Source organism: Pundamilia nyererei, unplaced genomic scaffold, assembly GCF_000239375.1.
Source record: "Pundamilia nyererei isolate P.nyererei 1_Seehausen unplaced genomic scaffold, PunNye1.0 scaffold00132, whole genome shotgun sequence".
Classification (NCBI taxonomy): domain Eukaryota; kingdom Metazoa; phylum Chordata; class Actinopteri; order Cichliformes; family Cichlidae; genus Pundamilia; species Pundamilia nyererei.
The window spans coordinates 391,020-403,234 of NW_005187533.1; the positions used below are offsets into that span (position 1 = coordinate 391,020).

General features: G+C 42.2%; 1 protein-coding gene across 2 annotated transcripts in view; it reads right to left on the reverse strand.

The window, feature by feature from the left end:
• slc29a4a (solute carrier family 29 member 4a) overlaps window positions 1-9,198 on the reverse strand; it is a 31,084-nt gene extending 21,886 nt beyond the window's left edge. For both annotated transcript variants that reach the window (XM_005743480.1, XM_013913434.1), the window contains exons 1-5: window positions 8,971-9,198; window positions 6,830-7,195; window positions 3,312-3,443; window positions 3,113-3,226; window positions 491-619 (exon numbers count right to left, since the gene is read on the reverse strand). In XM_005743480.1, coding sequence (XP_005743537.1) covers window positions 491-619; window positions 3,113-3,226; window positions 3,312-3,443; window positions 6,830-7,052 — 598 coding nt within the window. In that variant the 5' untranslated portion in view covers window positions 7,053-7,195; window positions 8,971-9,198. The remainder of the gene's footprint in view (window positions 1-490; window positions 620-3,112; window positions 3,227-3,311; window positions 3,444-6,829; window positions 7,196-8,970) is intronic.
• Window positions 9,199-12,215: the final 3,017 nt, after the last annotated feature.

A 12,215-nucleotide genomic window follows, 5' to 3' on the forward strand; every position in this document is an offset into this window, starting at 1 on the left:
ATAATTCATGAAATTTGAGAGATGTAGTCATTGAATGCATTTTGTGCCAAAACAATGATAACTGATCCTCAGTTTAGCCCACATAGACTTCTGTTGTGTTCATAGTGTGAGGAGTTTTGCAAAAGTGACCTAAGTATTGAGAAATGTGTCCTAGCGTCTGTAAAAAACTGTAACTGCAAAATGCAAGAAGTGCTTGACCACCTCGATTTTATATAGACTACAACCAGAATGCAACCAGGTGCCAGGTAGCTGAGCCGAGTTCCCTACTGCAAAGAGCCACATCGCAGACAAGTTGCGCTAATTGGTGCAGATGGACTGATTGTAACATGTTGGCAATCTGTCTTTCTAGCCTTTCATCCAATTATAGTTCATCTATTTCCAAAAAGTCAAGGCTGCAAGGATGTAGTCAAGAGTGGCTCTTCTGCCTTTTAAGTGTAGTCTGTCATTCAGTTCGTTTAACCATTATTAGGGTAAAAGAACATCAAAGTACCTGTACATCCAAAGGCCACCACTCCCACTGATACCAGGTTGATGACATAAGCCTGCTTGGTGGTGAACTTTTCCAGCCAAACGTCGAACACGCTGACAAAGATCAGGGGCCCCAAAGCTAAGATGTAACCTGCAGAGAGAGTGACAGGCTGAGTCAGTGATCCAGGTAATGTTGTGACTGCAGGACTGAACACATATTTGATAAGAGTGAGGAAACTATATGTGAGGCAGTTCATTAACTCTTTAACCTGGGGATATGCTCTCAAGCTGACGTCAAACTTCAAAAGACCTTTAACCAAAAACACAAGCACAGCTATTTTAAGCAGCAGAGGCTATTGCGGTGAAACCCCGTTCTGAAATTTAGCATGTATGTGCAGTGATCTCAAACTTCCGGGGAACATGCATATTTAAAGAACTTTTTATCATGATTTTTTTAAGGGTGAGCTTGAAGGGCTTTAATATTTCTAGGTTCATCGCCAATATCACAGTTTGAGAATAATTTCTGCAAAGATTAATATTTTCGGCCACATCTCTCCAGTATCTCCAGCTAAGACTTTAACAAACATGATTTTAAATCAGCCTGTATGTGCTCGCCTGTTACCGAAAAGCTTATTCAAAGAGCATAGCAAATCACCTTTAATGATGTTTTTGAAATATGAAAGCAATCTGAGGAAGATGCAGACGAATCCTGAAACCGCTGCTTGTCAATTCACAGTTTTCGGCAAAAGCCAAAAACGGATCTCCTGTGGTGTTTATGAATTCCACAAGAGATCCATGGAAAAGTGGATTTTTATTTATCTTTATAACATTTTCCCATTTTTGCACACTCTGATAAGCTTTGAGCTTCCTGCTGTTTTTTGACAGTTGTTACTACTGCTGGAAGTAGTGCACCGTTTTATGTGTCCACACGGGAAGGACAGCTTGTAAGGTTAGGCTTAAGAATTAAAAATACAACTGATTTTAACCAGCAGTGAAGTTTTTGGCTTTATGCTTCATGTGTGTGGGAGTAAAATATGATTTTTGACTCATTAAAATGAAATATAAATCTTGGCATATCTTGACCAGCACTTCACTTTCAGCATGCTATAAGGCAGAAATTATACACCAAAGCCATTAAGACAACATGAAGAAGCTTAACTAGGATTACAAAATGATCAAAGACCATAATAAGAGTTATGTTCCATTACCAACCACAAGCCAAGTCTTGTGTCATTCTTGTGCAAATTCTCCACAAGGTCAGACGTGCAACGCTCAGAGAAACTTCATCTTGGACTCTACAGGCCTCAGCCAGCACGTCAAATGTTAATGTTCATCACAGTACAGTGTATGGCTCTTTCAAAAGGTTTGAAGTGAAAGCCTCGTCTCTCTAAAAGAAACATGACAGCACAGATTTGCAAAGATAGAACTGAAAAAAAAAAAAAAGACTTCTGGAACAATGGTCTTCTCAGTCCAAAGGACAGAGTGAAGATGTTTGGCTATAAAACACTATTTGTCAAAAACCAAACACAGCACATCAGCACAAACAGCTCATACCAACTTCCAAGCACGGTGGGGGACGTTGGATGATTTGGGCCCTACAGCCACTGACCATGAAATCCTCAGCTCATTCTCACTCCAGAGGCATAACATCCTGATGATTTGTTACATCTGGCAGCGTTCCTGAGGAACGTGGAAGGCGACCTTCGGCGTTCTTAAGGTAGCGCCGGGTTATGGGTGAAATACAGTAGAATGACGATCCCGTGGTAAAACATGTTCCAGTCATGTATTCCAGCCTTAACCATAACCTTATACCTAACCTTAACCAGCACTTTAATGACGTGAAATAGTGTTTTCCAAAGTGATTTGAGGAAAATGAACGAATATGTGTGGATTAATTCCAAACAGTTCTCATATTTCCTTATTTTTCCGATCTCGTCATTTAGGAACGTGTTGGGTGCCCGGAAGCGTAACATGTTGACGATTTGTCACCTAAAATATTGAGCCTCGGGAGAGAGAACGTGTTTAAATTCTCCAGAGTATTCTAGAGTCATATGTGAGGCCATCTGTCTGACAGCTTGGCCCAGGCTGGTCTTTCAACAGGACCATGATTGCAAGAACATCAGCAAACCTACAACAGAATGGCTGAAAAAGAAAAAAATCAAAGTGTTGCAATAGCCCAGGCTCAACCTGACTGAAATGCTGTGCATAAACAAATGCCCACAAGGTGCACTGACATTTTTGCAATACGATAATGTGAGAGACTGAAGTCATACAGAAAACAGCTTCTTCAATTATTGCTATCAAATGTGGTTCTCCAAGCTGCTGAATCATAGGGTGCACACACTCTACCGTTCATTTTGCCTTAGTGTTTGTAAAATAAAGTGGCATGGTGTAAAAATATATCTGAGGTTATATTTAAATAGTCTGAAGGCCAAGATGATTTTTTTACACCCTGATCTGTGAAAGAATTGAAAGGGAATGTGCTTTCTTTTTCATGACTGTAGTTCTCAGTGAAGCTCCCCTGTGGGTAGATCTCTTCGGGACTGTGTGGTCCCAAAGTATTTAATAAGTAACAGGGTAAGTTTTAATGGAACAGTTTTTAATTTTCCACTCGATCTGTGCTCTTGGCGCCTCTCTGACTTACCCACAGTGATCCTGGTGTGCATGCTGAGTCGCTCCACCAGCACATTGTTGAGGATGACGGCCAACAAAGCCACTAAGATGTACGTCAGACTCATGTCAAACACTATCGATGTCCCTGAAACACAAGGGAGAGATGTGACAGCGTAGCCTCGAGCCGTAACCGCAAACGTGACTTTGTGCACACTCATCCATATTTATACCTTTAAACTTCTGATGCAGGTAATCCACATCTGTGATGAAGCTGTTGTAGGGAAGCAGGAAACCCACTCCAGCCAGTAGCATTGCAAAGTAGATGCCATGGTAACGGTCGTCAGGGATCGGTTCCTCAAAGTCTGAGCAGCAAAATGGGAGTCATAGGTTAGAGAATTAAAGCAGCATGAAATCAGACGGCGGGATATGATTAACATCTGAATTAGTACTGAAGCCAGAACACTCTGTTTTCAGAGAAGCTAATCAGGAGGAAGAAAGGTGCAGCGGCAGCAGGAACGCCTCTGTTCCACTTGATGGAGCAGCTGATGGTGGAGCAGACTGTTGCGCTTGTGTTAGTGAGAGATTAATCATGGGGATCTCAGATCATGGTCTAGCTGTCGAAATAGCTTCAGTTAAAACTCGTACATTTCTGTTTTGCAGCCGGATCGGTTACATGGAGAAAGTGTGATGTGCAGGTTTTTTATATAACTGTTCTTAATCCTTTCCTAATCCCGTAAGCCTAATATTAATGGCCCCAAATCATTCATCATGAGAATTTAGGCTTTACTGCAGACTGAGTGGGAAAACGTCCTTCTCACTGACTCATGTCACTACTTTATTACTATAGAAACAAAAAAAGTATTTACTGATGCATCTGTTGATACAAATGGATTTTCACCCTTTTAAAATTAATTTGGCCGCTGAAAATAAAAATCAGTGTACACCTTCATAAAACCTGTTGTCCTCTGCTCAGAAACACAGTTGTTGTGCAGCTGCAGAACTAAAATGGCATCTTAAGGTTAACTCATTCTCAGAGGCTGCTTTGCCACATCTCCATCTTTTATTTTCTTCTAGGAGAAGGCAGACTCTGTGGAGATTGCATCCCCTGTCTGTTTTGTTGCATACTGAAATATGAAGACTGGCAGCTTCAGGAAAGAAAGGGAAACAGGAAAAAAGAGCAAAATATAAGTAAGAAACACATGAAGAGAGCAGGGAAAAAGGCTTCTGCCTGCAAGGCCGTCATTGTGCGTCACTGGTCACTTATGACCTGATTAACATGGCCTTTGTGTAACCCGTGTAACCAGGCAACACAGCAGTTTTTTGTTATCAAGACCGCCGTCTGTGTCTAACATGCACTGCCCATACAAATCTTCAAGACGCTTATTAAATCCATTCTGACTTATCATTTACAAAAATTTAAGGGCCCTTTGATGGACTGGCAACCTGTCCAGGGTGCACCTCACATCCTGCCCAAACACAGCTGGGAAAACCAATCGGTTTTCTACATTTGGAAGAACTTATCCAGAGGTGAAGTGGGCTGGAATAATCTAGCAGCACGGCCATGTTTAACCTTTGATTTAAAAAATCTGATGTCACTTTCAACATTGTTCATTTTTGAAATAAAGTTTGCATATTAGTTATCTGTTGTGGTAGCTGTTGGTATAGAAGCTTAGCTGAAGTTTGATAGTCTCATTGTTAGAAATGGTAAAAAGGGGAGGGGGAAGAGACTTAAAGCTTAATATAACTACAATTTTTATTTCAGATTTTTTAAAACATTTTTTTTCTGGTTAGCTGCTGTTGTAAAGTGTATTTGACAATAAATCAAATGACAATACAACGCTGTGAAAAAGTCTTGAGCCACTTCTCAATTCTGCTTCTAAAAGAGCCAGACTTTCTAGAAAGTTCTTCAGACTTTCTGAAGAACTTTAATAGTTTTGTCTCTCTCTCTTTTTTTTTCTTTTTCTTTGTTTTACATTGGCTACCTTTTTACTCACTTTCAGTCGGGTATTGGCTCTTTTCAGAGGAACATTCAAATATAAAAAGGCACCTAACTTAAGGGATGAACCACTGTAGTGTAATCCACGTAACAGACAAAGAAGAAGAACAGCAAAGAATCAACTTTAAATTGTATCTTCAGCCACTTTGTTGCAAAAACCTTTGTTAAAATTCCTTTAGTATAATCTATAAAAAATCCCACAGACAACACAGTTTGACAGGAATAACTTAGTATTTTTGTACCATTGAGGTGATTCCCAAAAAGGTGTTAACTGAAAACGGCTCATTAGTATGTAGAGATGAGGTCAGCAGAGAAGTACAACAGTGGGTGTGTACAGCCATCTGTAAAACGTGGTGGAGGCTCTGTCATGGTTTGGGGCTGAATTTCAGCCAATGTTGTTGGAGATCTTGTCAAAATTGATGGAATTATGAACACAGGAAAGTATCATCACAGTTTGATACACCGAGCAATACCATCGGGCAACAGCTTCATTTTTCAGCTTGACAATGATCCCAAACACACTGCCAAACAGCAAAAGCATACCTAGATAGAAAAACACACAGTGGAACACTATTAGTCATGGATTGGCCTCCCCAGAACCCAGACCTCAACATTATTGAAGCAGTGTGGGATCATCTTGACAGAGAACAGAACAAAAGGCAGCACACATCCAAAGAAGAGCTTTGTGTCCTTCAAGAAGCCTGGAGAACTATTCCTGAAGACTACTTAAAGAAATGACAAGAAAGCTGCCTAAGAGAGCTCAGACTGTGCTGAAGAATAAAGGTGGTCGTACCAAATCTTGACTTTCAAGCTGATTAGAATTATACAAACTCTGTTTTGTATTATATACTGTATTTACATGTATGTTTGCACATGTTTCAATAAATCTCTGCACCCATTTTCCTAATTAAATATAAAGAAATTATGAGTGACTCAAGGCTTCTGCACAGTGTTGTGTTTTGTTGTTAAACAAACAACAATAAAAAACACTGCAGTTTAAACCAGAACAAAGTTGATTTGGATGGATGCAGTGAAGGTGAGTTATCCACACTCAGGTTCGCAGTCATGCAGTTTGAGTCTCTCCACCTCTCTCTTGTCAAATCCCACATAATGTTGTGGCATATGTGCTTGTTTCAGGTCAAATCAACACAGGTGAGCAGATTACAGCCCGTCCACACAGATACAATTTCAGCATGTCTTAAAAGATAAGACAGTTTGGGTAGTTAATCTGCGTTATCAGTAGCAGTGATGTAAAAGATCTTGGGATTCTTCGATCTATACAACTGTGCAAACTCTGAAAACTTCCAGCTGAAAAACCTATGACCATCTTTTTCACTGCTTCTTACAATCTCAAATATATTTTAAAAACATCCAGAGCAGAGGTTTACTGCCCTCTGAATACAAATCTAACAGTTAATCAGTAAATATGTAAACAGCACATGTAAATGCTATTCTGTCTAAATTCTTTATATATAGAATATAATGTGAAAGTGTGGTAAACAATGAAGAAGGTGCATTTTAAATTTCCTGGTGGAAAATCATTGGCAAACACTTTTCTCTCTGTCCACGTATCTAAACACTTTGTTCCTGGTGTTTAGGAGTAGAAGGATATTAATGTGCCTTTTTTCACTTTGACAAATTGCTGTTTGTTGGTACACCTACCCCTTTCCTTCCTTCCATGTTCCTCGCCTCTCTCTTTATAAATAGTAGATTACACACACTCATGCACAGATAGAACAAAAACTCCCTCACCGGGCTCGGACAAAGCCAGCACTCCTCGCTCCGGGGCGTCTTTACTGATCTCCTCCTCCTCCAGCTGGTATGAATCGAAGCTGTAGCTCTGCACAATGCCGCTCTCTCTTCCCTCTCTCCAGCCCTCCCTCCAAACAGATCTTCCTCCATCCCTCCACACGTCCCTCTCCTCGGGTGTCTGGGCCGGCGTGGGCCTGCGGCGCTCCGCGCCCACCGAACCCATTCCTGCACTTGACGTACGCTCGCAAAGAAACACGCACTGTGGTTGATTAGACAAGCTGTGCGCTCTCGTGAGCGTGCATGCTAGACGCAATCACAGAGGCACGCCCTGGAAGAGATGCAGGAGACCTTCCGATGATGGAGGATCTGCAGGGCATGAAAGAACAGGAAACAGAAATAAATATAAGAAAAGACAGAAGAAGACTAGAAAAAACGCAAGCTGTGCTTTCCCGAAAATAACAAAACTCAAGGTTAGACAGCAAAAGAAATGTGGCCCCCCTGTTTGTGTATGTGTGTCGGTGTGAGAAGCATATTAACAGAGAGAAACAGAATGACAAAGGATGCATGAATGAGTGACAGACAAGGTGAGCATAAATGCATCTCTGCATTCAGTAAAGAGGCGCCGAGAGAGCTGCTGCTGTGCAGTGTAGAAGAGAGGAAGAGGTCCAAGTGGAAATCAATTAGCTGACTAACAGAAATATCCGTCATCTACAATTCAAGTCATTGATTACTAGTTTGCATTTTTGCAGCTTTACAATTCAACAGAGAAGCCCACTGTATTCTTTCACCTGTTGAATCGTTTTCTCTACAAAGATCAGAAAACAGAGCACGATGCTCATCACAGTTGCAGCATGCAATACCAAAAACACCTCAACACTCGCTTGGAATCTCTTGTTGTCACCACTACCCTGATTTTTATTTGTAGCCAACAGTCCAAATCTAGTCAGTTTGCAGGCTTATAAATGAGATAAGCACTGACCTTTGCTACCGAGCAATTATTGAGAAACTTGATTAGCAGTCAGAACACACGCCAATAAATTCTCTGCACTATGACTGAAAGTGTAGCCTGCTGAGGAGCGGAGGAACCCCTGCTCACTTTTAAATGTAAGTTAGTCCCTTCTGTCATCAGAGCAGCTGAGCTGCGGTTCAATACGTGTTTGCATTTACTTCAGTCAACATTGTTACAAGCTGGATCAATATTAATGGCCGCTGATGTTGTTCCATACTGGCGTAGAAAGAGAGCACAAAAGCGCTTCTATTCTGCGCACCTGGCTGCATTGTGCAAACACAAGGAGGACATGCAAAGAGGAGGCAACAATTCAACCCTGCGGCCTCGCTGCCAGTCTCCCTGCTCACCTCTGGTGCCCTGCAAGTGCTATTTCACTCCAGGCCAACAGCACGAAGCTCCCGAGTGCGGAACAAGTCGGCTTTATTTCTTTTTATGTTCTATTTTAATCCTCTGCTGTCTGGAAACTGGTAGGATCGGATGATGTAAGAAGGTTATCATCTGTGTAACATCACGGGCCCCAGTGGCCCCCTCAGAGGAACAGGTGATTAAATACAAAGCAGTGACAGCTCTGTTTATGAAGTAAAGCCGGGCTGCTGTTCTAGATCCGATATGATCCCAGTTTACGCTCTGTACAGATTCCACGTCCAGACTTCGGGCGGCGCTCGCAGCCCTTCTCCTTTTAAATCAAAAGGCTCCAGCCAGCTGCTGTAATTGAATTGCAGTCTGATGTGCTGCAGTTTCTATTGTTGACTTAAATGAGCAAAGAAAATTATAAAAGAAAGGAAAGAAAAGGAATAAATAAAACTAACATCTCGTTTTACGCCTTCTGAAGAGCGTACGTCTGCAGAAATGGCAAATGAACACATTAACTCACAATCATTTGCTTTTGATAGAAAACGCGTGATTTTCATAAAATCTAATGAAAAAATAAATACATACATAGAAAATAAACATGAGCAGGACGTTAGAGCGGAGGGCGAAACAGAGATAATAATGCCAGTTCCTCTTTTAGAAATCCAGCCCAGTCAGTCCAGCACGGCTAACGTGTCGCTCTCACGTCGCTCATTCGGCTCTCCTCTTTATGAACGACAAACAAAAACACACCAACAACAGGTTATTAACGGCCCGTTACCTCCCGAGTCTCCCCTCTCGCTCCTCTCCCCCTCTCTCTCGCCTTCCTACAGCAGCAGCGAAGTCCTTCCTGCAGGATCCTCGAGGTGGTCTCCGCCGACCGCACTCGCTCCTTTCCTCAGCGCCGTCTCCATCAGACAGAGGGGGAAAGCTCCGGGTTTCCTCCTCCGTGGGGTCCTAAAAACGCACCATCCAGCGGCAGAGGCAGAGGGAAGCGCGGATGGATGGATGGGGAAAGCGAAGGGGGGAGGAGGGAGGAGGAGGAGGGAGGAGGAGGAGGGGGGCACCCGCCTGTGGCTGTTCATCTTTTGCAATCAGCCTTTTGAAAGGCACCGATAGAGCAGAGAATTCATCCCAGTGCGTCTCCAACAACTTTCCAGTTTAATCACCTGCTTTAAATATTTGAAAGTGCTGCTTTGTTTTTTAATGATTTATAAGCCATGGTGTAAGTCATCAAACTACAACTAAAAATTATATTTCAGTGGAAGAAAGGGGAGAAAATGCAGACATTATGCACTTACTTCACACACCACAGTCCTCTGTGCGTCACAGGCCCATATATAAATGTGTTTAACAGTCCCTCCATCCCCCCCCCCCACTTGTTTTCAACATTTACTGGCCTGATGTGATAACCTGCATACACATGTGTCGCCAGAGCACGTGGATGAGACACACGGTGGTAGGAAATGGGGATAAATTGTGCACACCTCCACAGCAACCACAATGCTGGCAGTGGGGCCTCCAAGTGATTGACAAGTTTATCAGTTCAGTTCAATATGCTAATGCTTTATTACTGGCAAGCTCTCCGTCATGCTGCACACCCCCACTGCTGCCATAAAGGAGCCAAGCCAGGCGGGAATTAACTAAATGGGATAGCAGCCTTGTTAGGTGTGGGCCTGCTGTCAGTGTCACAGCAACAGCCTCAGGAGCTGCTGCTGCTGCTGTTATTGTTTCTGCTGCTGTTGCAGTGCATGATGTGAGGTCCTTGGTTTGAATGCCACTCTGAAGCTTGCTAGTTTAAGCGTTGATTTCACTCGTGCAGAGTTCAGCTCACTCATCTCCAAGCTTAAAATCACTGGTCACAGAAAAGCTCCAATGCTGTAAAGCATCAAACAAAAAGTTGATCTAATTCGAATGCTGAATTTGTCCTTTGGTGAATTTTAGTAATCGCCACGTTTGCACATAGCTGTTTGCTGATCTCTTAAAGATTATGTGCAGAGAGCAAACCTTTGATAGTCTGGATTTCTATTTCTGATTTCTTCCTGGCACACACTGTGCATGGCAGACTAATTCAGAGAAGACACGCAAATTAAAAAGACGCAGGGCGAGAACACAAGTAGAAAAATTTTTTTTTAAAGTGAAGCAGCGGGAGCTGTGCTAAAGCATGTTTTACAGAAAAGAAAATCACAGCTGCATAGCAAGTACTTTTTGATGCTGCTGATTTCGTATGTCTGTCTTTTTCATAATGGCATCACTCAGACCTTTACTTTATACCTGAAATGAGTCCAAATTACAGCCCTGTGCTACATCATCAGTGCAAAGAGCGCATTCGCTGACTCACAGCACAGCAAGGTGTATTTTTTGTTTTTTTAAACTGATTTCTGAGAAATGAACAATTTGAAGTCATGAAAAAGACAAGTGCACCCATCATTGTGTGTCTCCACACCAGTGTTACTCTGCACATACAAAAGAAAAGCATTAAAATATCCCAAAGAAGACGCACTTCGGTGTTCTCTGTACATTTAATTCATTTCAAAGCAAAGCTGCACAGTGCTAGAAAAATTGCACACACTTTATACACAGACCTGTGTGCTGACAGGGGATTATGAGCAAAACGAATCACACTGTGGGTGTAATTTTGGAGCCATAATTACAGTATGTACGCTTTACTGTAGATGCCCCACAGCAGAACATATGTCTGACAGATGTAAAGGACTGGCCTTTACATCTGGGACTTATTGGTTTTCTTGCAGAGTTAGATTAAAAGATCAATACCTCTGTCACAGCTGTGCCTAAAAATGCAAAGCTCACTAACAACACATTTTCCCTTGTATCTTTAAAGCATTCAAAGAAGAAAAAACAAATTCAATAAACAGAGCTGGCTGCTCCAGTTTGGCACTCTTTCCCCTCACTGACAGCTTTTTTCTCATTGGCTGCCCCTCCTAAAGAAAAAGCTGGTGCTGCAGATTGATAGGGCAGCTGTGTTTACAGCCTGAGCCGCCTGTCCTGTTTGATGTCATAAAGAGCCAGGAGCAGAGAAGAAGTTTGAAACGGAAAATGCAGTGCAGTCTGTACCATTTGTAACAGTATGTACTGTATCTGACACAAACGTAAGGGAAAAGACAACAGGTTCACTTTAAGAGGGGCTCTTAGGAGGCTTTTATCCCCTGTGGACCCATCCAGGCAACTTTTTTCTTAACTTCATGCCAAACTAATTATAAAAAATGTTGGGTTTCCCTGATTGCATCCTTTACTGCTTGGAGAATTTGAAAAGCTGAACTTTCATCTCTGAATTCCTTTCAGTTCTTAGGTTGCTACTCAGAGAAAGGAAAGAAAGTCAGTGGTTAAAGCTACAGGGGAAGACGGAGACATGGTCCAGAAACGCTTCCTTAAGATGAATTTAATCTGTGTGAAATACCCTGGATCTGGTGCCTGCTTTATCTCTTTAGCTGGCTGTTTTGTTTGTGCACCTGTCTTCCTCTCCCTTCACCGTCTGCCTGTCTGCCTGTCTGCCTGGGTTATAACTGAGTCTCCAGCCTGCCCGTCTCACCGGCTCTCTCGTTTTGGCTGCACTCCTGCCTCCCTCTGCTCAGCTCGTAGGAAGGCTCACATCTCTGGATTTATGCTGCATGTTGAATAGTAATGGCTCGCCGTGTTGTTTTAGCCCACAGCAATATGTCCAAAAAAAAAAGACTTCCTGTAGATTTGTTGGCATCCACGTCTCACTTATGTTGTGGAAGACCTAAATGTGTTTGCACAGTCACATTATGACGTCCCTCTTCTTGATATAAATCTTTAAATTTGAAAGCTAATACCTTTTTTTGTTAAAAGAAAGTTGTGGTGGGGGTTCAGGTGAGACTAGATCTCCAGGAAGTAAATGTCAGTGTGATATCCTCCGAAATCATGGATGCAACACTTTGTGAGTGAGTGTGTGTGTGTCCCGTAAATATTTTCCTCAGTAGCTCTCTGTCATGAATGTGTAAAAAGGTCAGAGTATGTTATGCCTCCTTTGCTCAGATGGAGTTA